This window comes from Ostrea edulis, chromosome 6, assembly GCF_947568905.1.
Source record: "Ostrea edulis chromosome 6, xbOstEdul1.1, whole genome shotgun sequence".
NCBI lineage: Eukaryota > Metazoa > Mollusca > Bivalvia > Ostreida > Ostreidae > Ostrea > Ostrea edulis.
The window spans coordinates 278,930-306,914 of NC_079169.1; the positions used below are offsets into that span (position 1 = coordinate 278,930).

The 27,985-nt window shown below is 35.3% G+C and overlaps 2 protein-coding genes across 2 annotated transcripts in view; one reads left to right on the forward strand and one right to left on the reverse strand.

Annotated features, from left to right (window-relative positions):
* The window catches only part of LOC125658396 (cerebellin-4-like), a 50,075-nt gene extending 22,129 nt beyond the window's left edge, over positions 1-27,946 (reverse strand). The window contains exon 1 of the mRNA XM_056141173.1: positions 27,574-27,946. The gene's annotated coding sequence lies outside the window, so the exon portion shown is untranslated. The remainder of the gene's footprint in view (positions 1-27,573) is intronic.
* On the forward strand, positions 486-27,959 carry LOC125658393 (cholecystokinin receptor type A-like). Its single transcript, XM_056141172.1, has one exon. The coding sequence runs from the start codon at positions 10,484-10,486 to the stop codon at positions 11,702-11,704; it is 1,221 nt and encodes a 406-aa protein (XP_055997147.1). The 5' UTR covers positions 486-10,483; the 3' UTR covers positions 11,705-27,959.
* Positions 27,960-27,985: the final 26 nt, after the last annotated feature.

Below are 27,985 nucleotides of genomic sequence, written 5' to 3' on the forward strand. Positions count from 1 at the left end.
TGTATATATACAGGTGCAAAAACAAAGGACATGTACAGCATTATAATTCCAATGTTAATTATCGCAATTGATTTGATTGGACACAATAGGGGATCAAAGTTTTACATACAAATAAATAGGAAAAATCTTTTAAAATCTTCTTCTCTAGAACCACTGAGCCAGAAAAGCTGATTTTTACATGAAAACATTCTGACATAGTGCAGATTCAAGTTTGTTCAAACCATGGCCCCCGGGTGGTAGGATGGGGCTACAAGGGGGGGGGGGTCAAAGTTTTACATACAAATATAGGGAAAATCTTTAAAAACCTTCTTCTCAAGAACCATTGGGCCAAAGAAGTTGACATTTACATGAAAGCTTTCTGACGTAGTGTAGATTCAAGTTTGCAAAAACCGTGGCCTCCAGGGGTAGTTGGGGCCATAATAGGGACTAAGGTTTTACATGGGCCTCTTGTTACATTTTCATCTTCTTCTCCAGAACCACTGGGTCAATTTCACAATACTTGTTGGACATAATTGCAGAGTGTTTGACATCCCTGTGTTATTAACAGCTTTGGAGAAAACGTCTATGTTGGAAAACTTTATCTCAGTTGGTGTGGCTGGTTTTGTAGACACCCTACCTCTTTTTAAAAGCAATGTTCATGATTTGCCTTCATATACACAAGTCAGTGTTTATGAGTCATTTTTAATGAAAGGTACAATGCTCATGACTCATTGGAAGATGTTAAAGCCTTAAATGAAATTTTAAAACTTATGAGACCAAGTTTATCTATATTGTCAAATTTTTCATGCTCACTAGAATCGGTTCTCACAATGTTCAAGTTCAAAGCAAATTCGAAAATATTATTTGAAACACTAAATCCTCTGTTGGAAACAAAATCTATTTCAAAGGGTATTGCAAATAAAATAGCTAACAGTGGTCTTGCTCTATCACACCTTCAATTAGCAATAAAAAGAGATGGTCAACAGGGATTGAATAGTTTGTTATCTGAGACATGTGGGGGTTTTAAAGTACGAGTGACAAAGTCAAAGAAAATTATTCAGTCTATATTTATGTGCCAAGGAAGTTTGGAGGAATACATGTAGTTTTACTTCATGTATATACTTGCGCGAAAGGCTCTTAGCTAGATAACTGTTTGTAATTGGAATGTTATTTATTACAATTGCATTTAGGTGGAACAGTAGGATCCAATTATTTTCCTAAAGGTTATAGTGGATTTAAGAGGGGTGGGTGGATGATGTTGGAATACCTTGTGAACACTATATAATTACTATAAGACAAAATGTCCATGTACATTATTCAATTCTTATTGGTACTTACAGAAAAAGTGTCTGCTAAAGATTATGTTGTAAAAATCACTAAAATACTTTTCATAAGGATAAAAAAAAATTGAATATAATAATTCACACAAGGTTTGAGACATAACTGTATTGTACTGCAGTATATATATATATATATGACTGGCGTCATGAGAAAAGGGCCCTTACGGTCAAAATTTCACAATTTTAGTTTTTCCTAGAATTTTATTATGTATCATTTTCTGTTCACAAAAATACCAAATTTATGCTGATATCACGTTATTTAACGTTTTAATGACAATTTTTGGGATACATCTGTAAAAATATTGGAAACGTCAAAGTAAAAAAATTGTAACATCATACGTCAAATATTATGCTAATTATATTGCGTGTCCATGAAATGAATTCCAATTACTGTCATGTATTCATTTCAAACACAAATATTTGATCTTATATTGTGGGGAAAAAGAAACATTATATAGAAATGGTAATATTTTAATTTCCAACGACCTGAACACCGGTGAATTCGCACGGAAAGACGTAGCATCAATTTTACCATTCCAGATTAAGGTCACATTTACGCAATCATTCTACTTATGTGTTTAGAACTCACTTTAAACACAAATATGCATAAATGAATGAATAAATTTAAGGTTAAATAGTAAATGAATAAATATAGTTCAGTGACATTACTTGTCGGCGATCATTCATTCCTCAGGCAGATCGAGACAGGCGCGGATCTAAAAAAAAATTTCAAAGGGGGTGAAGAGGAAATGCAGGGGCGGATCCAGGAATTGCTGTTACGAGGGCACCACTTTATGAGGCAGGGGGGTTGGGGGCCGCCTTGAGGCCCCCAGTGGGTCCAGGGTGGGGGGCCCAGGGGCGAAGCCCCCGAAAGCTCCTGGATTTTACAGATTTTATAGGACTTAAAATATGTCTCCTATTTAAGTCATTTTTACTATTTTCTATCATTCTTAATCAGGTGAAATTAGTAAAATGACGCAAATTTTAAGGGTTTTTGGAAAAAATTAAGTTCTCCCAATGAAGTAATTCAAGAAAGCAAAAAGATTTTGTCATTCATTTCTCCGGGAGTGGAAGAAATTATTGCTTCTTTTATCGTTTAGTACATTTGTCTAAACAAGATATCACGATTTACCTTAAATTTGAAAATTTTAGGAGGGAGGGGGGGGGGGGGCGGCTGCGCCCCCCTTAAATCCGCCACTGAAATGAGAGTTGCTATAACGTACGTTAATATAATTAAACGACAACTTAACAGGGATGCTATCAATTTGTATTTCTTAATTCAAATTTGGATTAATGTTATTGTATAATTATCAGACGTAGATCTGTCACTCTTGATTTTAAAACGAATCCTGTTTTAAAATGCATTCCGATTTACTCCCAGTAATTCGGTTTTTTTTTTTAAATAAAATGAAATATTACAGATACAAACTATATAAAAAATAAATAACTCTATAGTCATTCTCTCCTCCCCCTCTCTCTCTATCTCTCTCATTCTCTCTCTCTTTAATTTAGCGAATCCAAAGGGGGGGTGCAATCCCCGTAACCCCCCCCCCCCCCTCTAGACCCGCCACTGCGAGACACGGTACATCTTTGACTGAGTCTTTTACAAACGATCTTGCCTGACGGTACATGTATTTTTGTCTTATGAATTTGATTCATGATAATATAAGTTCATTTTGTATTTAATCAGATATAAAGTTATCTCACCTTTAGCTAAAACCCGCGGTAGTCTCCTGTTAAATATATCAACAGCTCTGTTTCGACACAATGTAATTAGCTTTTCGTCATACACCGGAAAGAAAGTGAAAATTTCGAAATAGCACACTTTGAAATACCCGACAGATTACAAAAATTTGTGTATTCCAGTTCCACTACAGCAACGTTTTGTGAGCGATGACTACGCGCGTGCATTTCACTTTACACTGTTCTTACCAGGTTTGAAAGAAAACCACAATCTAATTAAAATCAGACTTCTTAGATCCGCGCCGTATACGCTGCGTATTGTAGCGATATTGTGAGCGTATTGTAGGATCTGATTTTAATTAGATTGAAGAAAACCATTGTTTATCGCAAATGTAAACTATATTTTAACCAAAATAAAGCATTAAAACTACTGTCGTTGAGAGATACCAATAAATGTACGAGAATCCAGTATCTGCTAGATTTTTTATGTGGTCAGGCAGATGAAATCTTTATATGGTCCGACCAAAATGCACCAGCATAACGTAGCGATTTTTATTCTGATCTAAGAAAATAAAAGAATCAGACTTGATACAAAAGAGCGCTATCCAACACAAAATGTATTTATCAATTAATTACAGAGAAAGTATATACATGTATTATTTAACCTGCACAACTATCGCGAATGGATATGACATCTGTATGATGTACCATGAATAAAACAGTGTTAGGGCGATGGGACGGCATTTGAACCACCAACGCCGATCTTATAGTCTTCATGAATAAGGTAGTGATTTTACTATTTTTACTGCCCCTTCCATAAATGCCCCGAAAAGGTGAATTTTTCTTGGTGTTGTGAACTAGAGGGTCCCTCTTATCTAGAATTTTGGGGAGAAATTCAAGGTTTAATGAACCCGAGACAGTTGTTTTGAGCAAGAGGCATCGGAGGGCGCGCACGTATACGTGCTATTATTCTCTCTAGTGAGGTTTACACATTCATAGTAAACTGCGTGTCGAGATGCAGAAATATTTCAATATTTAGAACTTCATAACCATGGAATTATATCTTAAATTGAAAACAAAAATGTATTCCGTTATTTTGCAATAGATCGTTTGTAATACTTAGAAACTGTTTTCCCAAAGTTAAAAATAAAATCATGTGAATGAAAAAAATCAAACTGAAATACAGCAGTCACATATGATGTGGTAATTTGAATGTTTTTTGAAGCGCGTGAAGTTTTTACTTTTGTATATGACTGTACCTTGAGAAATTTCGTTTCTCCTCCTTTGAGACAGTGACCAACACGCGGCATCGAGTAAAATTTACATTTTAGACACACATTAGATCTGAGACGGGCGATTTTAATGTAAGGAAAACATAAATTGTTGACAGCCCCACCTTACTATTTGTTGTTTTGTTTGCATCATAATTTGCACTAAAGATATAGATGCAATGTTTCACAATATGGCAGCGTAACCACCGGACATGTAGTAATAAAATGAAATACATGTAGCGGTTGTGTATGAATATTCGCTGTTCACGCGTCGCATTTATTCAGTTTGTGTGCGTGAAATAGTAAAAGTTTACATAGACATGCATGTACCGGGGCATCTGCAAGTATTTGACATTGGGGAGGCGAAATGGATCGAAAACTAGCATGTTTTGGCTTAAATTCAGAATCCCACCTGAATTTTGATATAATTCTTTTCCTATTTTGTCAATATCTTCAGGACACCATAGCAACTGTAAAAAGAGATCATTTAAATAAATATTCTTTTTAAAATTTGTAGAACTTTACCAATAAACATGAATTTAGCTACAGTTCCGCCTCTAACATGAATTATGACAGATCTACCATTGCTCCCTCACAGACAGAATTGTATCTTGTGAAAAATCATATCATTTTCGACGATGCTGGCAAAAGAAGTGCATGAGATTTGTGCTGTATATTTGACATAGGGTACTGCAGGGAGTGGCAATCCGTATTCACTGTATTGGAAAATCACGTACGGAAACGAAAGGGTGAGTCCATTGTTGCCATGTGACTTGGAAGTTCATTCTTCACATGCTTCATACAAGTATCATGCACAACGAAATAATCTTATACATAATGCTAGTACTCTTACAAGTACAATATGCAAGAGCCTTATGCATTGATAGGTTGTCCCCCTTGTTTTCAGAACGTTCATTTTCCGCTATTTTTACATGCATAGTTATTTTTACATTAAAGAAGATCTATTTAGTGACTTCCCCTTTACCCCCGGGATTGTGACCTTTGGACAAAATAACACATCTATCGGAGGCTTGTTTTGGGTTGTCGATAATATTAGCCAACTTCTCCGTAACCCCCCCCCCCCCCCCCTTACTTTGTACTACGTGACTCGTAAGCACTTTTTCTTAATTTTTCTTATTATAAGCTGAAATCAAATTATTTGATATTCGTTATGGTTAAATGTAATATATATAGATACTATTTACTACTTTAAATGGCGATATTAAGTTGTGTTTAATCATCTAAAGTACATACAATAGTACACCTTTTGGGCCCTAGACATAAAACTTCCATTAAATAATTAGTAATTGTATTATCATTATTTGACCTGAAATGTTTGTCTCAATTTGAATTACAATGGTGGATTATCAGAAATCTAATTTTACAGCTCCATATAACATATCAGTATGTTTGGAAAATAGATCGATTCCTTCGATTAGTTTTTACGTGTATGTACGGTACAAGTATACAGGACTGTACATAGATCTGTAAATGTGAGATAAATCAAATACTGTATGGATATAAATACATGTATATATTTAATCTAAAATTAAAGGTGCATCAAAACTAGGAACAATATGTACTACGATAATTAACAGAAGGTTGACAAAACACGGACAGTCACAGATGCACGGAAATAGATAAAAATAGTACAAATCACGGATTCATTTTGCACAGATGATAAAATTTTCCGTGTATTTTTTGAAATATAGAATATGCTATTGATTTGTGGCTTCGAACGTGCAAAATGAATCCGTGATTTGTACAATTTTTTCTATTTCCGTGCGTCCGTGACTTGTCCGTGTTTTGTAACTGGCGTAATTAACAAATATCGGTACGACTCAGCATATTAACAAAGCGTGGTGTATAACATTTTTATTTGGAAACCCGTACGTATTTACTAGACTGCATATGTATTAACAAACACAAGTATTTGTACCTGTTCAGTACAATTAATGGCACGTAATATCTAACTAGAATTCTTCTCGGACATATACAGAGTCTATGTTGGAACTGCCATGTGATTATTTATATAATTAATGCATCCAGAATGTAAGCAAATGCAACCAACAAACATTTTTTTTTTACGTTGCCGCGATTTTGACGTTTCAAGTTCACGAACTTTGACGTCGTTTTCTGTGAATTGTGACGTCGAAAGATAAGGGCCCTTTTCTCATGACGCCAGTCATATATAGTGTATATATAAAAAGTGTGTTTCTTTGTATATATCTAATGTAGATTTTTCATAATGAAAGCCTAGTAGTGTGTAATGGAATTTTGCAAATTATTTTACTAGGAGAGGGCTATCTAAGTTTTTGAACTTGTGCCTAATCCTTTTGTTGGTTTATGTAAACGAAATATGTTTTATTCAATTCATTTCTGATATAAAACAAATTCCTTTTAATTCTAGAAATAATACATATTGAGAGTAGTATATATTGCCACAATATGTAAGGAATAAAATACTGCAAATATGTGTATTTTGCAGGTTCTAATTGATAATTTGTTTGATATTTTACTTTTAAAACAATCAGGGCTGTGTAAAAAACTGAAGAATATAATCAAACTAAACTTTTTATATTTTATTTGATTATATTGATATTATTGTAATATAACAAGTGTGTGAATTAAGATCAAATCAAGTATTTTTCCAAGCTATACTGATTAATTATGATATTGCAAGCATTTATCATGGTAGTTTATGCTCAAAATGCAATTTTCCTGGAAAACAGAGGAAATTCGAGTGCTATTTTTTACAATTGTGTTTGTGTTATCTGGAAAAAAAAATATAAAAAAATTTGCATATCAATTGTTAGTAACCACATATTAAAATGTTAATATCTTAATATGTAACTTTTGTCTTTTTAATGGGGGAAATAAGCATAACCTGTCTGTAGTAGTTAAAATTTGTGAAATTTTCAATGACCTTTAGTTGATCATATCTTTTTATCCAACTCATTGACATAACAATATTTTCCGTTATTCCTGTAGCTAGGGATACCATCTTTAACTCATAGTAAAATTAATAAAATTTAATTACATTTAGTTAGTGTTTTTTACCATTTTCATTGAAAAGTATATCCTCAAAAACACATTTTTTAGAGGCGCTGAGGAAATTCGGACTGAATTTTGGGTAATTTGTGTTTGTGTTACATGAAAAAAAATTTCACATCATAGTGTCTGCACATAAACTGTTTGTATGATGGTCATTAAATATATCTATATTATGACCTGTTTGTTTTTTGTACACATCTTTGGATCTACCACTGCAAAAATTTGACGTCATGCGTTTTTTTTCAACATTGTTAGGTTCAGGGGTTGTTTCCATGGAAACGAACTCATTGACATATATAAAAATTGTCATTTTTCAAACGAGAGAGACCTCCTTTCCATGATAAAATGATTTTTTGAAAAATCTAATTACTTTCATCTCAGCATCATATCCCCTTAATATCTACTTTCAATAAAATATCTAAGTATGAAGCAGGAGTGGACGACGCTGTGGTGTCCTTTAATTCGAGTTCATTGGGATATATTGAATCGACATATGGATGAAAATTATCATTGTTAATAAATAATACGTCGTCGATATATCTAAACATCGAATTGAAGGCCACAGCAAGAGATATTTTCTTTTCACGTAGAAATTTTTGACTAAAGTCTACTTCATAGGAATACAAAAACAGGCCAGCTAACAAATGAACACAATTCGTGCCCATGGGAATTCAAACAGACTGTTGGAAGACCTGATTACCAAAGACCACGAAGATATTATCAATTAGGAACTCCAGCTTATATTTTTATTTCAACTTCAGAGTACTTGTGCGTGGAATCAGAGTGGCGTTTGAAAAAGTAATTTTTTGAATGACTGATCACTAGATAGGGATATTTGCGTCTTTAACAATATATCAGAGGACTGATGAGAAGTTAAATATGGGACAGAGCATATCTCAGAAGCATTACTGTCATATATATCTTTCATGTACATTTCCAACTCTCCCTACCCTCTACTGGCAATCCACTAGCCCAACTCCCCAGATATAGTTTTCTTTTATAAACCGGGATGGGTTGTTTTTTTCAAGCATCTGCATGTGCTTGGTAAATCTTAAGATTATAAAAGTAATTGAAATTTTGACTTAAGTCTATCATCAGTTTATGATCTTGAAGCCTTTTCCAATCAGAAGGTGTCCAGGGATTTACCCTGGATTGTATTCCATATACCTGTCAGCTCGAGACATTTGATTGCGTCGAGATTCCTTGTTATCTAGAGTTCTCATTATCCAGTTACTGATTAAATACAATAGAACATGATGTGGTATTCTACGTGTTGTATAAGGAGGATAAAATAAGGAGTCAATTATTAATTAAACTAACGTCTTTAACAGGAATTATGAACAATGTGTGCGGATAAACAATGCATTGTGGTGCGACGTAGCAATATGTAAGGCTTGGTGTGGTGCTGGAATTTAGGATAGAACTCGGTACTTTTCAGTTACCAAGTCTTAACCACTAGGATATCCCCCTCCCCCGAAAGTGCGAAAATGAATATCATTTAATAACTTTCAAAGTGATGACTTAACAAGGATGCTGATTGGTTGAAAAATTCGTTTGATTTCTCTGTCAAAATTTCGTTCGGAGTTCATCTGCACTAACCACGCGGGACTACTTTTCTCTGACATGCGTCTTCCCCGTTCTTATTTTAGCGCTATTTATAGAACGGGATTTTCTACACAAACATTATATATAACGACATGCATTCATTTGATTTTTGTTTTTCATTGCTATCAAAAATAAGCACCACTAAAGATATGAATAAAATACAAATTAATTTAAAGAAACAACATACATAGACGATGACGTGGCAGAATAGTCAACTTGATGACGTAGACCACTTATTGGTAGAAGTAGACATATTACAAGAGTTCCGGGTATCAATCGTCTGCTTCACGAGATCGATAACATGACGGAGCAAGTGGCGACTTCTGATCTGGTAAATATTAATGAAATTGAACTGCATTATATGAGGCTCAGTCAACGAGTGAGCTTTACATGTAGATGAAATGGTGTTGAACTTTTTACTCCATATTGAAATGGAGTTGAGTTGCATTCCATCTTTCCAACGACACAACCAGTGTTCAACGTCTCCTCCAACGAAATGCAGCATAAATCCAGTCACCACTTGTTATCTTCCTTTATATTTAATTCAGCTTTTAACCATTGCACCTTTAATTTGGCGTATAATCGATTTAAATCTGCACAGTAACTGTTCCTGACCTGAACGCACAGCCATGCCGCGCCGTCTTGTTGTTGTTTTCATTCTTATATGTATTACTACGCACCATTTCAAAAACGTTAATTCAAGCTTTTTGATGGGAGAAACTATTTGTTTTTCTATCTTAAAAACATAATTAAATGATAAGAAATAAAACTTAGTTTCATTTCTTAAATCAGAATGAGACGAAAGTTCACCTCCTCAGCCTCATCTGGGTTACGAATACTAGTCAAGTATTTCCGCTTGTCTCAACGGTCACACCGTTCAATGTACATATTAGATACCGACTTTATGTATAAAAAAAAAATAAAGTATGTTTGAAGTTACAAATTAATAGATTATATTAAGAAAATGCACGGAAATTTTCATCATCCGTGCAAAATAAATTTGTGATTTGTACTATTTTTTTTCATTTCTGCGCATCAGTGACAGTCCGTATTTTGTCAACTTCCCAATACATACTTTACGTGGCTGTGTTTCTTGTGGGGTTCTTTTTTCGTGTTTTTTTTCACTAAATTGTTTTTGCCTTTTGTTGAAGCTCTATCTTTTTTTTTCCCCCGTTTCCGTGGATTACTTCAAGGCCTAATTATGCAATCGTTCAAAAATAAATCAAAACATGCATTTTACACATACGGTGAAGTATTCTGTGAATGTAAACGCACAGTCAACACATTGTACCTTGCTACTGTATATATAATGTTTACAAATAGGCTCGGAAATTAAATGTACATATACTTTCCTTGTCAAGTATATACGAGGGGGTTCAGGCCTATAGAGCAATAGCTGTATTGTGAAGGACCTTTACGTAAGTATGTGGATATCAAAGTACCAAGTGGATTTCCTGCAATTGAGGATTGCCGGAAAATGAAATCATTTCATTCACTATTTAGCTCTACAGAGTCACCACCTCGTCAGAGTTGACTACGAAATATGCGAGGATGGAGCCTACAATGAATCACTCTTTGAGCAACACGACGAGATCTGTGTTGACCATTGAACAATATGAATTTCAGGAATTTCTCCAAGACGATATCGCTGTGGTGGTTTATCTTATCCTTCTGTGTTTTGTCGGAACTATAGGGAATGGACACGCTTTTATAGTGTACCACGTGAGATATAAACCTTCTAATCACCGGACTTTTGTTGTCTGGTTAGCCGCCATTGACTTCGTGGCTTGTACCGTCAGTGCGCCGTTTGAAATCGTGGATATTCGTCATGGCTACACGTTTGACTCCGGTGCTGCCTGCAAGTGTTTCCGATTCGTAAATCACGTGGTCAGCATAGCATCGGGTCTTATGCTGGGTGTAATTGCCATTGAGAGATATCGCAAAGCCTGCTGTCCTTTCGGAAGACAGATTTCCGAGAAAGAAGCAGCAGTCTCGTGCATGGTTACTGTGGGTGTGTCTTTTCTGGTGGCAACTCCTTCTTTTTATCTGTATGACGCAGCAGAAAAACTAACGGACATTCAGGGATTGTCTGGCACAGATTGTACTACGGGACTCAGCAAGGGACAACAATCCTTTTTCCGGATATATTCTATCTTACTGTTACTGATGACTACAATCATATTCATAATTTGTATCGTGGCTTACTCTTTTGTCGGCAAAAGTCTGTACAAACAAATGACATTCCGACAATCCGCGCAGCTAAAAAATGTCCAAAAAACTATAAGTGGAAACTCTGTTAGCAGCGATAACAAAATGAGTGTCACGTCTGTGCGGATGAAAATGATGGCTGAAAAGTCGGAAGGGAGCAGTTGTCAGCATATCCATGACGAGGAATCTAGCGTATATTCTGACAAAAACAAAGTCATGTTGCACCCACCTGGCAGACCTACAACTTTACCTATGATCAAAGGCAAAAAAAGATTAGATCGAACTCGGAGGATCACGTTGATGTTTTTGATCGCCACAGCCGTGTCGTATGTCGGATACCTACCGAATCTCATCATTCTTGTCATACGGGCTGTGCGTCCTTCGGCATATCAAAATTTGGCTCGCAGTCTCGGAATGTTCACTTCCGTTCTCCTGCGTGGGTACTTCCTCAGTAATGTGACAAATCCGTTAGTGTATTGTTTTGTGGATGACAGATTTCGTCAGGAGTGCGGTTTGTTGTACAGTAAAGTATTCAGACTTCCTGCCCGGCGGAAATCGCTGTAGAAATTGTTATAGATGTAATGATTGTTATTCAATCACTCATATACATACTCCTTATTTTCATGAACTCATGATAAGGATCTATTCAGAAATGTTATATTCATACTATGGGAATGAAAATGTAGCTACAGTACACGACACGAGTTTTATGCGTGTTCCACGCAACGCGGTGGAACAAATTTGCCCCAAACACGGTGGACCTTTAAAATTGTCGGCACCTTTGAAGTCCTATTTTTCCGCGCGAGCTAGACATTGAAGTCCACGGAGGATCTCCGTGGATGTCACCTGTACCTCCGTCGATGCCACCGTGTACCTCCGTGTGATAAAACAAAGAAATAATTTCCGAAATGATTCACCCCAAAGACCTTTTCGCTTAGCCAGCAAGCAAGCCCCCACCCCATTACTTATTTAGAAATTAGCTATCAATCATTCAATTCTTGTAATTGTTGTTTAATGATACGTTGGTGTTTTCGGTACATATCCGATTGTAGACTTCCCTGCAGACGTTCACACCTTTTTATGAAACGCCCAAATTCTCGACATCCTGTAAATAAACACCTGTGTTATTCCTACCACTCGTCGGTATATTGTTTCACGGCACGTGCAGCACAATTTCACTAAATAAAAGAAGGGTCGTGAACAACGACAATCACATGCCAGTAATTTCAATTTGATAAATAGCAGTTCAAAGAAATATGTACCATAAGCAATGGTTTATTTTTACGTAAAGTTTTCATTGTAATTAGGAATATGTGATTAAGGTCAGCTATATACATGTACATGTTTACATTGGAGATGAATTTCATTATGTACTCAACTGTGAAGCAATGTGAGCAAAGAATAAAATTTTTATCACCTAAACAAATAAAAATTAAGAATATCTTTACTTTTAAACAAACCTTTAGAAAACTCCGTACTTTCATTAAGAAAATAATAAAATAAGATGTGCTCCCCTACCTAGAATGCCCATACTTCACATTAATAATAACACGGTTTTTTAAGGGTTTTTTTCTAACTTGAAAAATACTTTATTTCACGCATGTATTATTTACTAAATGTATATATAACAGCTTTTTGTCTTTATATTTTTGTATACCATTGCATAATGGTGATGAGATCCAATAAATTGAGTTGAGTACAATCCATGAAGTCTTGAAATATCACAAAGTATAGAGTTGACACACAGGCACTCGACGTTTTAAATATCTATAATAAAAAAATTTGTCTTCCTGTAAACATAATATTGACCTTGTCAATATTATGTTTACAGGAAGACATTTTTTTTTTAATATAGATATTTAAAACGTCGAGTGCCTGTGAGTTATTATAGATATTTAAAACGTCGAGTGCCTGTGAGTTGACAACCATTAAAATAAAAATGCAGACCTTTTCTCGTTTATTTAGTAACTCAATAACTTGCGGGTCTTCTGAATGAAAGTTGTAAAACAAACGTACTAGGTTTTGGTCAGTTATAACATAATACGGGGGTAAAATTCATCTAATCTCCGCTAGCAATGGGTTTTGAGTCAACTGTGCCTTCGTGGACGAATAATCTCGGCTAGCGAAGATTGGGGGGGGGGGGGGGGGGGGGGAGCCTAGATAGTCCGCTTGCATTAACATGTATTATGAAGGTGAAATCGAAGAATTATCCAGTAAATCCAATGATGTTGCAGTAAAAAAAAACATGTATTTATTTTATTTTTGACTGAGAGGGAGATAGACAGCTAAGCACGTAACATCGTTTTGGAAGGGGGGGGGGGGGGGGGGGGTCTCATTCATTAGTCCTAACCCGGACCAGCCGAAAAATTTAACATGTAAAGAAAACAAAATGGGAAATAAAAAACAATATCAGAATGAAAGGGAATGGATAATTAATCAGAAAGAAATTGTACTTTCAAGATTTATATTGAACGTATTAAACTTCCCGTATCTGCATACAATCATAAATATTATAATCAATGATTGCCAATGCCCGCGCTCTCTCTCTCTCTCTCTCTCTCTCTCTCTCTCTCTCTGTGTGTGTGTGTGTGTGTGTGTGTGTTGCTTTCATTATCTAATACATCTAAAGATTAAATTAAAGATTTTAATAATCGATAGCGTATATGAATAACAGCAAATAATTGGTAAGTCATTTCTGTTTATGTTGATATTAGTCTTTTTCATGAACTACATGTAGTTGCAGATTTACATCCTTAAATATTGATTACAAGCACGTAGAATCGGAGAGGGTGTAATTTGAAAACTTGAAAGTTAAGGATTTAGCCTTGTAGTTTGTAGCGACCTACCCACTGCACGATTTAAGAAATTGAAGTCGGAAGGGGGAATTGAGACAGTTTCAGTCAACTAACACCCCCCCCCCCCCCCCCCACACACACACACACACACACACTCCCAATTTAAGGTTTTCGTAATCGGACAATTTAAGCACCATTTTTGTTGTTATTTTATTGCTTGTCAAGAAATTTACACAACTTAACCGGCAACATACCCCTACTGATACATTGAAAAATATAAGTAATGTTAACACGGGGCTCTATAAAGTTTAATCTGCAGTTTGGTCATACTTCGTCATTCAATAACTTATTCAAAATAAAAAAAAAAATGTTTGTCGGGTTTGCGGTACTATGATGTATGACTATAACAATGACCTGTGTATAACTTGTACATTCCATGCAAATTCGAAGGGGTTTTCGCCTCAGTAGAACAATGGGGGTCAGCTAATCCGTGTATTTGAAATCAACAGAAGAGCTTGCGGAAAGTGTGAAATATATTGGGTCGGCGCAAGATACCCGTGATCTTAGACTAGATCTGATATCGCGCCGACCCAATATATTTCACATTTTTCATAAGAAGTCAAAACCCAAACTAGCTAACCGTAATTTAGTTACACTGTGACAAAGACCCTAGGAATTTGCATGGTATATACTTATTATACAAAAATCATTGAATTATCCAGACACTCCCGATGAACATTTTTTTTAATGAAAACCTCTTATCAAAGTACATCGAACATAAGTCTCGGTCAAATGCAATTAACTCGGGATTTTAAAAATAAATCATTCGATGGTTTGTATTTTTACTTCTATTAATTACGTAATAAATTAATTCCAATTTGTTAATCATCGACAATGCTCTAATTTCTATATTGGATCAAGTTATATTTGTCAAGATGCATATTAACACAATATGATGGAAATAATTATGTTAAACAGCGCATTTGTCAGAGAGAGAGAGAGAGAGAGCACATCGGTAATTATTAAATATCCCTATCACATGTTGTACATGTATGTTTTTCATTTATTGAATATACTAATTCGCATTCAAAACAGGAATTGCCTGCAAGTACGCATTATTTAAACATAGAATTTAAGAATATTTTAATGAAGAAAGAAAACTATTAAAGAAAAAAATTCAAAACCAGGTTTTCTTAAAAACATAATATATAGTGTTTGGTATCGTTAGAATTGGCTCAAAATGCTGAAAAACAATATAAGTATCAGGAGGGAAAATAATGACATTTTTTTCTTTTCTTAAAATTCCACCCTTATCTTGATTATTTGGCCTGCGGCACATTTTCACATCTCCCACAAGGCCCGTGGCTAGAACAAAGCTTTTAGCAGCTGTGTGTATTCGCAAATAACACACACCGTGGAACACGGAGGACACGGTGTATCTCCGTGGATTTTCCACCGTGGTCTTTCCACGGTGGGGTGTATAAAACTCGTGTCGTGTACTGTATTTACAGAAAAGAGATGTGCACTTATTTCCTGTGAGCTGCGATTTAAAATAAAGTGGGAAAAAACAAGAGGAAAAGGTGCATTCTGTTATGTCATTGTAGTATGTTTATAAGTACATTTTATACGTACATTTTATACATACATATTATGCGTACATTTTATACGTACAGTTTATACGTGCACTATACACTTGTGTACTAAATTACGAATGTAGAAATTATCTGTTCTGAAATTTTTAATGAAATCATTGTTGTGGCGTACATACTTTGTGCTTCCTTGACATTTTCATGTTGTTTAATATCGAGGTAACTCACGAAGTTCCATCGTATAAAGATATACCCGGTATGTCCATTCTATAAAAAACTGGACATTTTTATTTTATGGAGGAAGGATCGGATAATATGGTACAGATTTGTCCTATATGGTTTTTTCCACAGGTTCCACACGTCAATAATTTAATTTCACTTGTAACACGAAATTTGATTGGCTGTATACAGTTGAAAGTTCCCGTAGTTTAATTTTAGTCAATTTCAATGCAGACTAAAAATCATGAAATCAAAGTTTCGGTGAATATACTTTAGCCATATGAAAATTATAATGGACGTAAATTTGAAAGCAGATAAGAACTGGATTATCTCATTAAAACAATGATAATTTCACTATGGTGTTTGTCTAAAAATGTAAAGCAAGCTTATTCAAATCTATAAATATTACACATTGATTGATATATGTATCATGCTTGTCAATTTACCATAGTAAATATATGGTTTTGTGGAACTGTACTAGGTCCAAGAAATGCCACTCTCTCGAACGTTATAGGCCCATTGTACATGTAACATATAAAGGATGTTCAGAAACGTTTCTTTCATATAATCAAAGTACTGAGAAGCTGTAGGCTTGGTTTGTAATGATGCTGTATGGATATACAAGTTACAATAGTACTACTAGCATATGAAAACAAAATTTTCATTTATTTGCTCTAATTGCTGAGTAAAGGAAAGAATAAGATATTGGAACACCTTTCTAAGTAATTATAAATTCATACTATTTTAATATTCAAGACGGGGATTTCTTTCCTTGTGAAATATTTTTCATGAAATGGTAGAATGAAAATATTTTATAGCAATTCATCTTATTGTTCGATTTAATTCGATCCTTTATTGTAAGAATGACTTATAATGAAAGGTGAAGATAACGAACAGTGATCAATCTCATAACTCTTATAAGGCAATACAAAATAGAGAGTTGGGCAAACACGGACCCCTGGACATACCAGAGGTGGGGTCAGGTAATGTAATGGGATTTTTAAATTAATGAAATGGCCGCATTTTGCAGTGATCGATATACACTGTACATAGTATGCATGACACGTTTGTTGGAATAAATTACAAACTCGTTTTAATATGTGAAAAATACATCTTTACATTAAATTACACTTAAGAAGAATAATACTTAGGTTTTCCTCATCACAACACTAACCCACTCGCAGAAAATCAAAACCCAATCAGTGTAATGATAGTACCAGCTATAAGTGTAATGATAGTACCAGCTATAAGGACAAAGTAACAAAACAATATTCTAAGTGTATTTCTCAATAATCTCATGAGTGTTCTCAAGTTATTCCAAAAGAATTCTCATTCATCTGATGAAATGTTAGAAACAGGTTTCATATCTCAATCAAATATAATTGTATTTCTCGACAACCTCAATAATGTTCTTAAAAAAAACAGAAAACAATTCTGACATATATGCCCCATGAATGCAGCATTCCAATGTTCTCAAGCGATTCCAATGGTATTCTTATTTGCCCGATGAAATCTCAGAAACATATCTCATTATCTCAATCAAATCTAAATGTATAATCTTAATATATCTCACATTCTAAAGAAATGTTAAATCGAATTAATCCCACCTCGATTTTTACATAATGTATCTTGTTTTAAAACTGTTTATAATTTTCAATCTACTTGTATCATACTTCTTAAACATGTGAAAGTACATTTCCTTTTCTCAAACACTTTCTTAATTAGGCCTATAACTGGTATTATAAATGTATTCAATTCATGATGCCCTTCTCGCATCCACTGTACTTTATGAATATCTATATATGTTGTACGATATTATGTAACAATAACGCCTTCTTTATATGAAATAAAAATAGGTATTTGAGGTGTCCTGATCCTAGATTAAAACGATACACAAGTGTACGCGGATATAGTCAATATGTCACTCGATAATAATAATAAAAAAAGAAGATTTAGATCTATATAATTTTGATGCTTTTCAAATAATTACAAAACAATATTGTGATGATCATTAATTTTTATATAACCTTAATTTTTCTCAATTTACTAGACCAACGAAGAAATATCTACATTATATATTGGTCTTGAAAGTTAATTGTAATAACGCTATGATTAAAAGTTAGGGTCTAAATATGTTTGCTTAGTATTATAGTATCACACCAGTAAATTTAATTGTACCAGAACATACTTTGAACGAACGTTTAATACAAAACAACGTTCACAGTCCTCATCACTTTTTTCATTTTATACAAGGCCAAAAATAAAATTTAATTTGTTTGATGTACTCCGACCGACCCGTCAAATTTGCTCCTACCCGATCATTTTTTTCATCAATTTTAAATTTCATTTTTTTTGTTTTGATTCCCTTGAAAAATAGAAAATTCTCCTTACTTTAAAACTAAATATTAAATCATTTCATAACATTAAAAAACAAACAAAAACACCTACCTACCGACCCACCTTGAAAAATGTGAGTCGGAGTACATCAAACAAAAATATTTTTAATGATGGCCCAATGAATACATGCACAGTGTACATGTATATGTTGCTAAGATATTTTTCTTTCTTAAATCGGGCAAATACATTAATTTGATCAAAATCAAAATTGGGAATTTCTTTACAAGCGGTAAAATATGCTCTTAAAATATTCTGCCCCATAAATTGATTGTTTGTATAAAAGTGTACAAAGTGTTTCACAATAATCTTGTAATTGCGGCATTATGCCAGCACCTACTACATTGTATGGACAGAAAATGGAAAGAATTCCTCTCTCTCTTAAATACATATCGTTTGAATTATTGATATTATAAAACAAGTGTATGTGCACTTATACCAATCCCTCTCTATTATCATAAGTTATCAAATGGCGATCAAATTTGACAAAAAAGGAAAGAGAGCAAATACAACAGCTGACGAACAGAAAAGGGAGTTTCACTGGAATAATCACAATTGTGAACTTATATTTTCAATGTTGTTTTCAGAGGAATGATGATCTCTTATCAATTGGTTAGCTTAAATATGTTTCTATAGATGCCTACCATGGAAATAGTAAAAGAATTTGAAAGGTTATTTCTTTTTTTAGTATTTTTCTTCATTTTCACATTTTTTTTCCATTTGTGAATCAACATACTGTCACAATCGGCGGGGTGTCAGAAAATGGAAAATCCGGGGAAATGGGTGGTACCCACAAGTGCTTGCTTTTATACAGTAAGTTAAATACGATTTTAAAATATGTACATGAATAATTCTATATATAAAATGAGGATGACTTCACGTTTTCTCTGTAATCTATGCTGCCCTTGTTCATCATGTAATAAGCCTTCTTTTGATTTTACAAAATCCTGATCACCCTATGATATCAACTATACCTATAGTATTTTACACAGTCACCTGGATTGTGGATAGTTTGTATAGATCTTATGTACATGTATACATGTACCCCCTCCCCGCTTTCTAGAAAGAAATTATTTTTATACAGAACCAATAAATTATCCAAAATATGTTATTTCCCCATCTATCACCCTCACAAGTCGTTATGAATAGTTAGTTTCAACCTGTAAGCTTTAGAAATGATCACTTGTGAGATACTAATAGGGTATATACCAGTAAGCTTTAGAGATGACCACTTGTGAGATACTAATAGGGTATATACCTGTAAGCTTTAGAGATGACCACTTGTGAGATACTAATAGGGTATATACCTGTAAGCTTTAGAGATGACCACTTGTGAGATACTAATAGGGTATATGTAAAGGTGTGCAACAAATTATATAAACAAACAGGGGGCTGGCTACCTGCTTCCAGACCGATCCACGGGGTATAAAACAACTTTATCGACGGAATTTCTGCGACTATCTCGTCAGGCTAATGTAGTTCTACTTAATGTTTTTCGTCTTAATTCCATGGCATCCGTTTTATTTGTCGTATTCTGCCATTTACTTCATCGTACCGGAGCTTTTACGTCCATTGACAGCCTTAAGGAGGTTGTGACATCACTTTGCGTTTTTCGTTGTAGTCAATCTCAAAACACCAACACACTAACCAGTGATTCCTGATACTTACATGTATGTTTGAAATAAATATGAAATCGAAATAACAAATATACTGCCTAATAGAAACTTTCGCGAATAAACGCGTAACTTTCGCGAATAAACGCGTAACTTTCGCGTTATAACGCGAAACTTTCGCGAATAAACGCGTAACTTTCGCGTTATAACGCAAAACTTTCGCGAATTAACGTGTAACTTTCGCGTTATAACGCGTAAATTTTGCTTATAAACGCCAACGTTGGTGTAAACCCCAATTTACCGATTAAATGCCTCACTATTATGGAGGTAGCATGATATAATTTGTTCATTGCAATGAAGAATAATGAAAGACTTGTCCAGCTGTACTTTGAACTTGAACTATCATATGCTGAAATTTTAAACTTTCTTGCAATTGTGCATCAAGTCATTATTAGTAACTCGACATTGAAAAGAACGCTGAAAAGATTACGACTAACGAGAAGAAAAAAATATTCTGATGTCTGCGATGTTGCTTTGTTTATTTTGAATGAACTGCAGAATTCGGGACAGCTTCATGGCTACAAATGGATGCACAACAAGTGTAAACTCTCTTGATTAACAGTTTCTCGAGACACAGTGTATCATCTCATGAAAATTTTAGACCCAGATGGGATATTGAAACGGAAGAGAAGAAGACTACATAGACGGCAATATGTCAGCAATGGTCCTGATAACGTATGGCATATTGACTCATATGATAAAATGAAGCCATACGGAATAGCTATAAATGGATGTATTGATGGATTTTCAAGAAATGTGATTTGGTTGGAGGCCAACTCAACCAACAGCGATCCAAAAGTTATAGCTGATTACTATATAAAAGCCGTGCAACGCCGGAGGGGATGTCCCCTAAGGATAAGGGCTGACATGGGGACGGAAAATGTTTACATCGAGCAAATGCAGAAGTTTCTAAGACACAATCATATCGACGCTCAGTCTGGTGAAAAAAGTTTTATATATGGGAAAAGCACGCACAATCAAAGAATAGAATGGTTTTGGGGAATTCTAAGAAAGGAAGTTGGGCAGTTCTGGATGGCTTTATTCGCAGATATGGCCAATTGCATTGGAGAAACTACCTTCTGCGGAACTTTCTTGGACAAAAATTTAGTACAGTTCTGTTTTATGGATATCATTCAGGTAAGTATTTAAGGAACCACAAATATTTTTATGATCAATATGCAGATTGTTTGAATATTGAAATTCCAAGTACGCGAGCGGCTTTAGCTATCGAGCAATAATATGTACTTTGAAGGAACAAAACTTGTCCGTATGTCTTTCTCTCTATTTCTTTCTTTCTTCTAAGGATTTTTCAATTAGAATAGCTGTAACCCGATGTAAATAGTATGAACATTAAACACATATTCTACCTTAATTTTCATTTTTATAGAAAGATTTGGATAACTTGGTGGAAATCTGGAACACTCATACTATCTCTGGTGGAAAAGACATGCATGGTGGGAACAGACCAATTATGCTCTACTCGCTTCCAGAACTATATAACAAACAACAGTGCCTTTGTTACGCAGATGAAACAGAAATCACTACCTGCTCGGAAGAAACTACGCCAAAAGCTGAGTTTTCTTGTGACGAGACTGTTCGAGATCTACGCCTATTGCTTATGGAGGAAGATAGATATGAATCTCCGAGAGATTCCGAGGAAGCAAAAAAGCTATACATTCATCTTAGGGGAAAAGTCTTTAATAGAACTTATTTCTGATTTCAACAATTTCTATACAGGGTCAGGATGCAATGTCATAATGAATATGATTACCAAAGTAAACCTGCGCAATTTCACTACACATCGAAGAAACATTAAATTATGTGATATTAACGGTCGAGTAAAACACTGGTCTGTAGGGAAAATGAAATGAGGAGGTTTTATAACAGTGGACTCTTTTTACGTGTATTATATATTTAGATAAAAGGCCCATGGGGTGTCACGGTCACCTGAGAGTCATGACCTTTTCTTGATAAGACCAACTTAGTTCGACCTGGAAATGGAACTCTGAATTTAGTGCCATGCATTTCACAAATTGGTGAGGATTCTATCTTTATTATCATATTTGTGAAGCAATCATATTTGTACTGCAACTCGGTATAAAGTCTGCTTACTTGGCCTAAATGTTCATGAATATAACTAAAATTTTCAAAGGTATACTGTATGAAACATTGTCAATGTATGACCGACCAAGCTCTTACCTGGGGCCTGGATGCTGATCCGAGGGGGACATGGATTCAAAATCTGGGTAAAGGGCTAGCTGCCTATAATAATCATACAAACAGTTTGACTGGGAGATGTCCAGAGGAAAAGAAAAATATTTTCAAAGGTGTTCTACAATTTCAATATATGACCACCCTGTAGCCTGAAACTTGGACCCAGAAGCCATGAATTTTATAATTTTGGTAAAGGACTAAGTACTCATTGTATTCATGCAAACTATTTGTCTGCTAGATATCCAGGAGTACAGAAGGTTTTTATGACCCTGTAATCGGAGATTCGAGGGCATATAGTTTTTGGTCTGTCCATCTGTCTGTCTGTCTGTTTGCAAAAACTTTAACTTTAGTCATAACTTTTGAATGGATGGTGATAGGGCTTTCATATTTCATATATGTATTCCTTTTGACAAGACCTTTCGTTTGGTACCATAATTATTTTGCTGCCATACCGGAGGATCGGTGTTTCACAAACACGTCTTGCTGTGGGGTTTTTTCCAAAAGTATAATGCATTTTCAATATTTTATCAACTTACTGCCACCCTTGGATCTGAATCCAGGGATCATATACTTCACAGATTTGGTATTATAACCATGCGTACATGAGCATAAACCATGAAATTCACAATTCGTGTTCCCCAGTACTCAGAGATGCTATCTAAAAAAAACTTCGTTGACATTTATTCAACCGTTCCAGAAAAGAAGCTGATAATGTTCAAAAGTTTACGATTGATGAACGGTGCACGACGTCAGATGAAAACAGACATGCAATTTACTGAGATGCTAAATATACCAAATGATAAATAATCACGAATTTAAAAAAAATGATTTAAACAATTAAAATTCATAAAATTTACCGTCTTATATTATTTCCTGACAAGTTCAACTTCCCCTTTTATTTTAATTTTTGTAAAGGGGGGGGGGTAATTTTAGGAAAAATCTGAACTGAAACTACAAACATGATATTAACGCATATTAACAGGTAAAGGAAAATCAGTCTTTAAATATGCCATAATTATGATTATAAAATATTTGTGTATACGATATCATAATCGTGATTACATGTAGCTGTAGACTGGTTAATGGATATTCTATCTTTTTATTTAAAGATTACCAACGTTATTCAGTACACGTACAATATTACACTTGCCATTCGTCAGTCATAGGACATTGTACACTTTCATAGCACTAAATCCATATCTGTTAAATTGATCTGGGGATTTTTGTAATATGTCGATTTTGTAAAAAAAAAAAAGAAATTCTAATTTACCGGATCAAAGTAAATAGAACAAATTAAAAATAACAACAAAACGCAACTGTCAGAAACATGTCTACTATCTAAAACTATTATGCAACACAATAACTCTGTGGACAAAAATTGAGAATTTTTAAATTCTGGTTGAAAATCAAACCCGTGAATAACTGTATTTTGAAAGAATGTTACGAAAATATAATTGCAATCAATGACAGCTGGATTATTAATGTAAAAGACGAATTGTCAAGCATTGGTTTATAATATTTTTTGAAGAGTCGTGTGTGAGTCAACTTAGCGAATTTAGAATATTGGATATATCTAATGCCGTCTCTTTTAAATTCACCAAAGAGTGTTCTGTATCAACATTTAATACATAACTTTTGTTTACAAAATCATATCTTAGAAGACCAATCAACTTTTAAAATGGGGGAAAATTATCATTGAATTCACATTCTTTTACAATTGAAAAAGTTCAACATAACAGAACGAAGTTTTGTAAATCATGTGACCATAATGATGTAGAAGATGAGTTTCATTTTATCCTGCAATGTCCATTCTATGTTGATTTGAGAAAGAAATATATCAAAGCTTGAAATCAATTAAGCTTCTTAATGTGAATAATAATAAAGAACTCAATAACTTGGGAAAATTTATAGTACAAGCTGTGAAAACTAGAATTGTCTTAACGGGACTAATAACCCACCCCACCCCCCTCCCGCGGGGCTCATCGATATTGGGGTATATTTGGAAAAAATGGTATAGCCGAAGACCAGAAAGACATGATTTAATTATTCATGTTTCATCTGAATACAAGTTACAGAATACACTAAATCCCTTTGACCTTAATATTTATCAATAATCGTGGTGTAATAACAATCTAATTAAAATTAGATGTTAGATCCGCTCACGAGTATCTAACATCTAATTTTAATTAGATTGGGTGTATTAAAGGATGCAAATTTTCTACAACAAAACATCCATGCTTTAGTCTCTTGGAAAATGCCTAGACAAAATCATATCAGTAGGGAGATAGGCGGACATTTTCTGTTTTATTTCCTCAGAGAAAACGTCACTTAAAAATGCATAAAATTCAAAATCTTCGTTCATTGTCCTAGTCACCTGTACCTTATTTACAAAACTATATTTATATAGAATGCTTCGCGTTATAACGCGAAACTTTCGCGAATAAACGCGAAACTTTCGCGTTACTTCCCGAAAGTTACACGTAATAACGCGTAATAATTTTTTGAGCTACGGAAATGAGCTTAATGGGCTTTCGTAGAAAACAGTTGCATGGTAATGTAAATACTTAGAAAAAGGAGGGGGAGGGGGGGGGAATCCATCAGGGTTGCATTTCATACACTCCTGTTTTTTTCAAAAATAAATTTATTTCTCATATTTACTTTCATTTTCTGTCAGAATTCTCAGTCGTTAGAACAGACGTAATATAGTTATCATGTAGTTCTATAGAGGTAAGCGAGACCAGCCCTTCACACCCTGTCTCCTGCAGTGCTACCTGGTATGTACATGTACATTATCATGTTGGACATAAGCCCCTAACATGCATCAGACTGAAGTGAGGTGGATGTCGCCCCAACCATCCCCAGTGGTGGCCCCACTATTAGTTTACTTGTTTTAACTTCTACGACTTTTAGTACTGTACATTGCACCCTGCTTTAGAAGCAGGTGGGGAAACAACCAGGTTTTATAGCAGAAACAGTCATCACATACATGTACCATTACCAACTCCCCAGTTCGGCCATAGACATTGGAACAATGTCCTCCACAAAATCCTTGTAGGATTAAAAAACAAGAGGCCCATGGGCCACATCGCTCACCTGAGTCACCTTGGCCCATATCTGAAGACTTTCCATATATATTTGCATGTAAAACCTTAGTCCCTATTATGGCCCAAACTACCCTTTGCAAACTTGAATCTACACTATGTCAGAAAGCTTTCATGTAAATGTCAACTTCTTTGGCCCAATGGTTCTTGAGAAGAAGATTTCTAAAGATTTTTCCTATATTTGTATGTAAAACTTTGACCATGTAAATCTCAGCTTTTCTGGCTTAGTGGTTCTTGAAAAGAAGATTTTTAAAGTTTTTCCCTTTATATTTGTGTGTAAAACTTTGACCCCCCTTGTGGCCCCATCCTACCCCCGGGGCCATGATTTGAACAAACTTGAATCTGCACTATATCAGAAAGTTTTCATGTAAAAATCAGCTTTTCTGGCTCAGTGGTTCTTGAGAAGATTTTAAAGGTTTTTCCCTATATATTTGTGTGTAAAACTTTGATCCCCCCTTGGGGCCCCATCTTATCCCCGGGGGCCATGATTTGAACAAACTTGAATCTGCACTATGTCAGAAAGTTTTCATGTAAAAATCAGCTTTTCTGGCTCAGTGGTTCTTGAGAAGAAGATTTTTAAAGATTTTTCCCATATATTTGTATGTAAAACTTTGATCCCCTATTGTGGCCACATCCAACCTCCGGAGCCCATGATTTGAACAAACTTGAATCTGCATTATGTCAGGAAGCTTTCATGTAAATCTCAGCTTTTCTGGCTTAGTGGTTCTTGAGAAGATTTTTAAAGTTTTTCCCTATATATTTGTATGTAAAACTTTGATCCCCCCTTGTGGCCCCATCCTACCACCGGGGGCCATGATTTGAACAAACTTAAATTTGCAATATGTCAGGAAGCTTTCAGGTAAATTTCAGCTCTTCTGGCCCAGTGGTTCTTGAGAAGAAGATTTTTAAATGATCCCACCCTATTTTTGCATTTTTGTGATTATCTCCCCTTTGAAAGGGACATGGCCCTTCATTTGAACAAACTTGAAAGCCCTTCACCCAAGGATGCTTTTGGTCATGTTTGGTTGAAATTGGCCCAGTGGTTCATGAGAAGAAGATGAAAATGTGAAAAGTTTACAGACGGACAGACAGACAGACGGACGCCGGACAAAATGTGATCAGAAAAGCTCACCTGAACCGAAAATACAATAAAGAGTTACATGGATAAGAATAAGTCTATTGACCAAACCACAGTACTTGAACCGAGAGTTGCACAGAAATTACAGTAAACACACAATTGACAGCAGCAGTAAGCACGAAATATTAAATTACTTGTGCGGCGGGTAAGAAACACCTTGACGTTTGAAAAAATTATTCCAAGGCCGCTTGAATATTGTTGAGAAATAATTGATTTCCCAGGACCGACAGATGAGTGCCATCTGTTCGGAATGTCCACTCAATCTCAGTAGCCTTGATGACATGGTCGTGTCCAATGTACAAACCTCTTACCTGGTAAGCCATGGATATTTATCATGCACTTTTTCTTTTCTTTTTTGATTTTGGGACCAGCATCAAGAGGGGCAAAATGCCAATATCTTCTAGGTACTGAAAACGTGTCATAGGAGTGTCATCCGCATGAAACGAGGAATATATTAGTATATGGGGGGGGGAGCTGTACATATGTCTTAATTGGTAGTGTTGGACAGAAATTGGTGTCCGGAAGTCTGATAATTTGACAAACTAGGGGGTTTGCCGGTTTGATTGGTCTTGGATCTATGTAAAAATACTGACACTTGACCTAGCTGGTTTTGAGAAACGTGTGCAATCATCAATGACAAAACTTCACTGACCCAGAGCAAACTGTAAAATGCCAATGAAAAGTCTGGTGGAAAAAAGACACGATTCAAAAAGGCGAGCGACATACTGATGTTAAAGCATGACTGATTTTAACAAAGAATTGGTACGATATGGGAAGTCCGATATATTTGTTGACGCCTACAGACCGCTTGACACCTTCTAGGGATTACAAGAGAAATTTGATTGGTTGTTTATTTACATCAACCAGAATTCGCTGTGAATTTCCCCCCAAGACATAGCAGGGTTGGAGGCCTTACGGAGTCGGAATTGCTCGTCATACTTCTGCCAATTTTTTGAGCGATTAGTGCAAGCCTAATATTTCGCTTGTACTTAAGCATTTCTTGGGCCGTTAGTACGATGCTCATGTAAATCATGAAGGCTGATGTCCACTTTTCTATGCTCAAAAAGGAGTTAAGTTGGCGCTTGACTACGCATAGCTTGCTATTGACAAGTTGTAAATCCCCGTGGGACTCAAATTGCTCCAATTCCGTAATCGATTTGAGTAGGGCAGACAGATCAATAAATCCCCCTCCCATATTTTTTGCTAGAGTTTAAGCGGGACATGACTGCCGATATAATCACATGCAGATGTAATTTGACAAGGTAAGGGTAAATAGGCCGCTTGGCCCAACAAAAAATTGCAAGACTCACCCGGGTTATCCGGTGTATTATCAAGTGAGAATCGAGGGACCTCTTCAGGGGGTTGTGGCTGTCCCTCTGCCGGGGCTTGTCGATCCGTCCAAGGTGTGACCGTGCGATTTGGACTTCATTCCCGGAGTTGAGCTGTTGTCCGACGGTTACGACGTTTCATTCCGACCCCCTGGCCGGGGATCTCTAAGTCGCCGCTCGTTTTTTAGGTGGCATTCCTAATGCAGGAAAAAATGTCAAGAAGCTATGTGTAGGGAATAAATCCAAAAAGGGGTGAAAAAACTTCGGCCACGTGCTTGGTTTCCGCCTCAAATACAAGAACAACGTTGCTGCTTCGGTTGGGAAAAGTGTAAAGAATGGGTTCGATCACAGGGAGTACCGAGTGTGACGTAGTGCATACAAATTAACTTGTACC

What these genes read in the sequence shown, in the direction of transcription:
- LOC125658393 (XM_056141172.1), top strand. Translation starts at nt 10,484, where the DNA reads ATGGAGCCTACAATGAATCACTCTTTGAGCAACACGACGAGATCTGTG.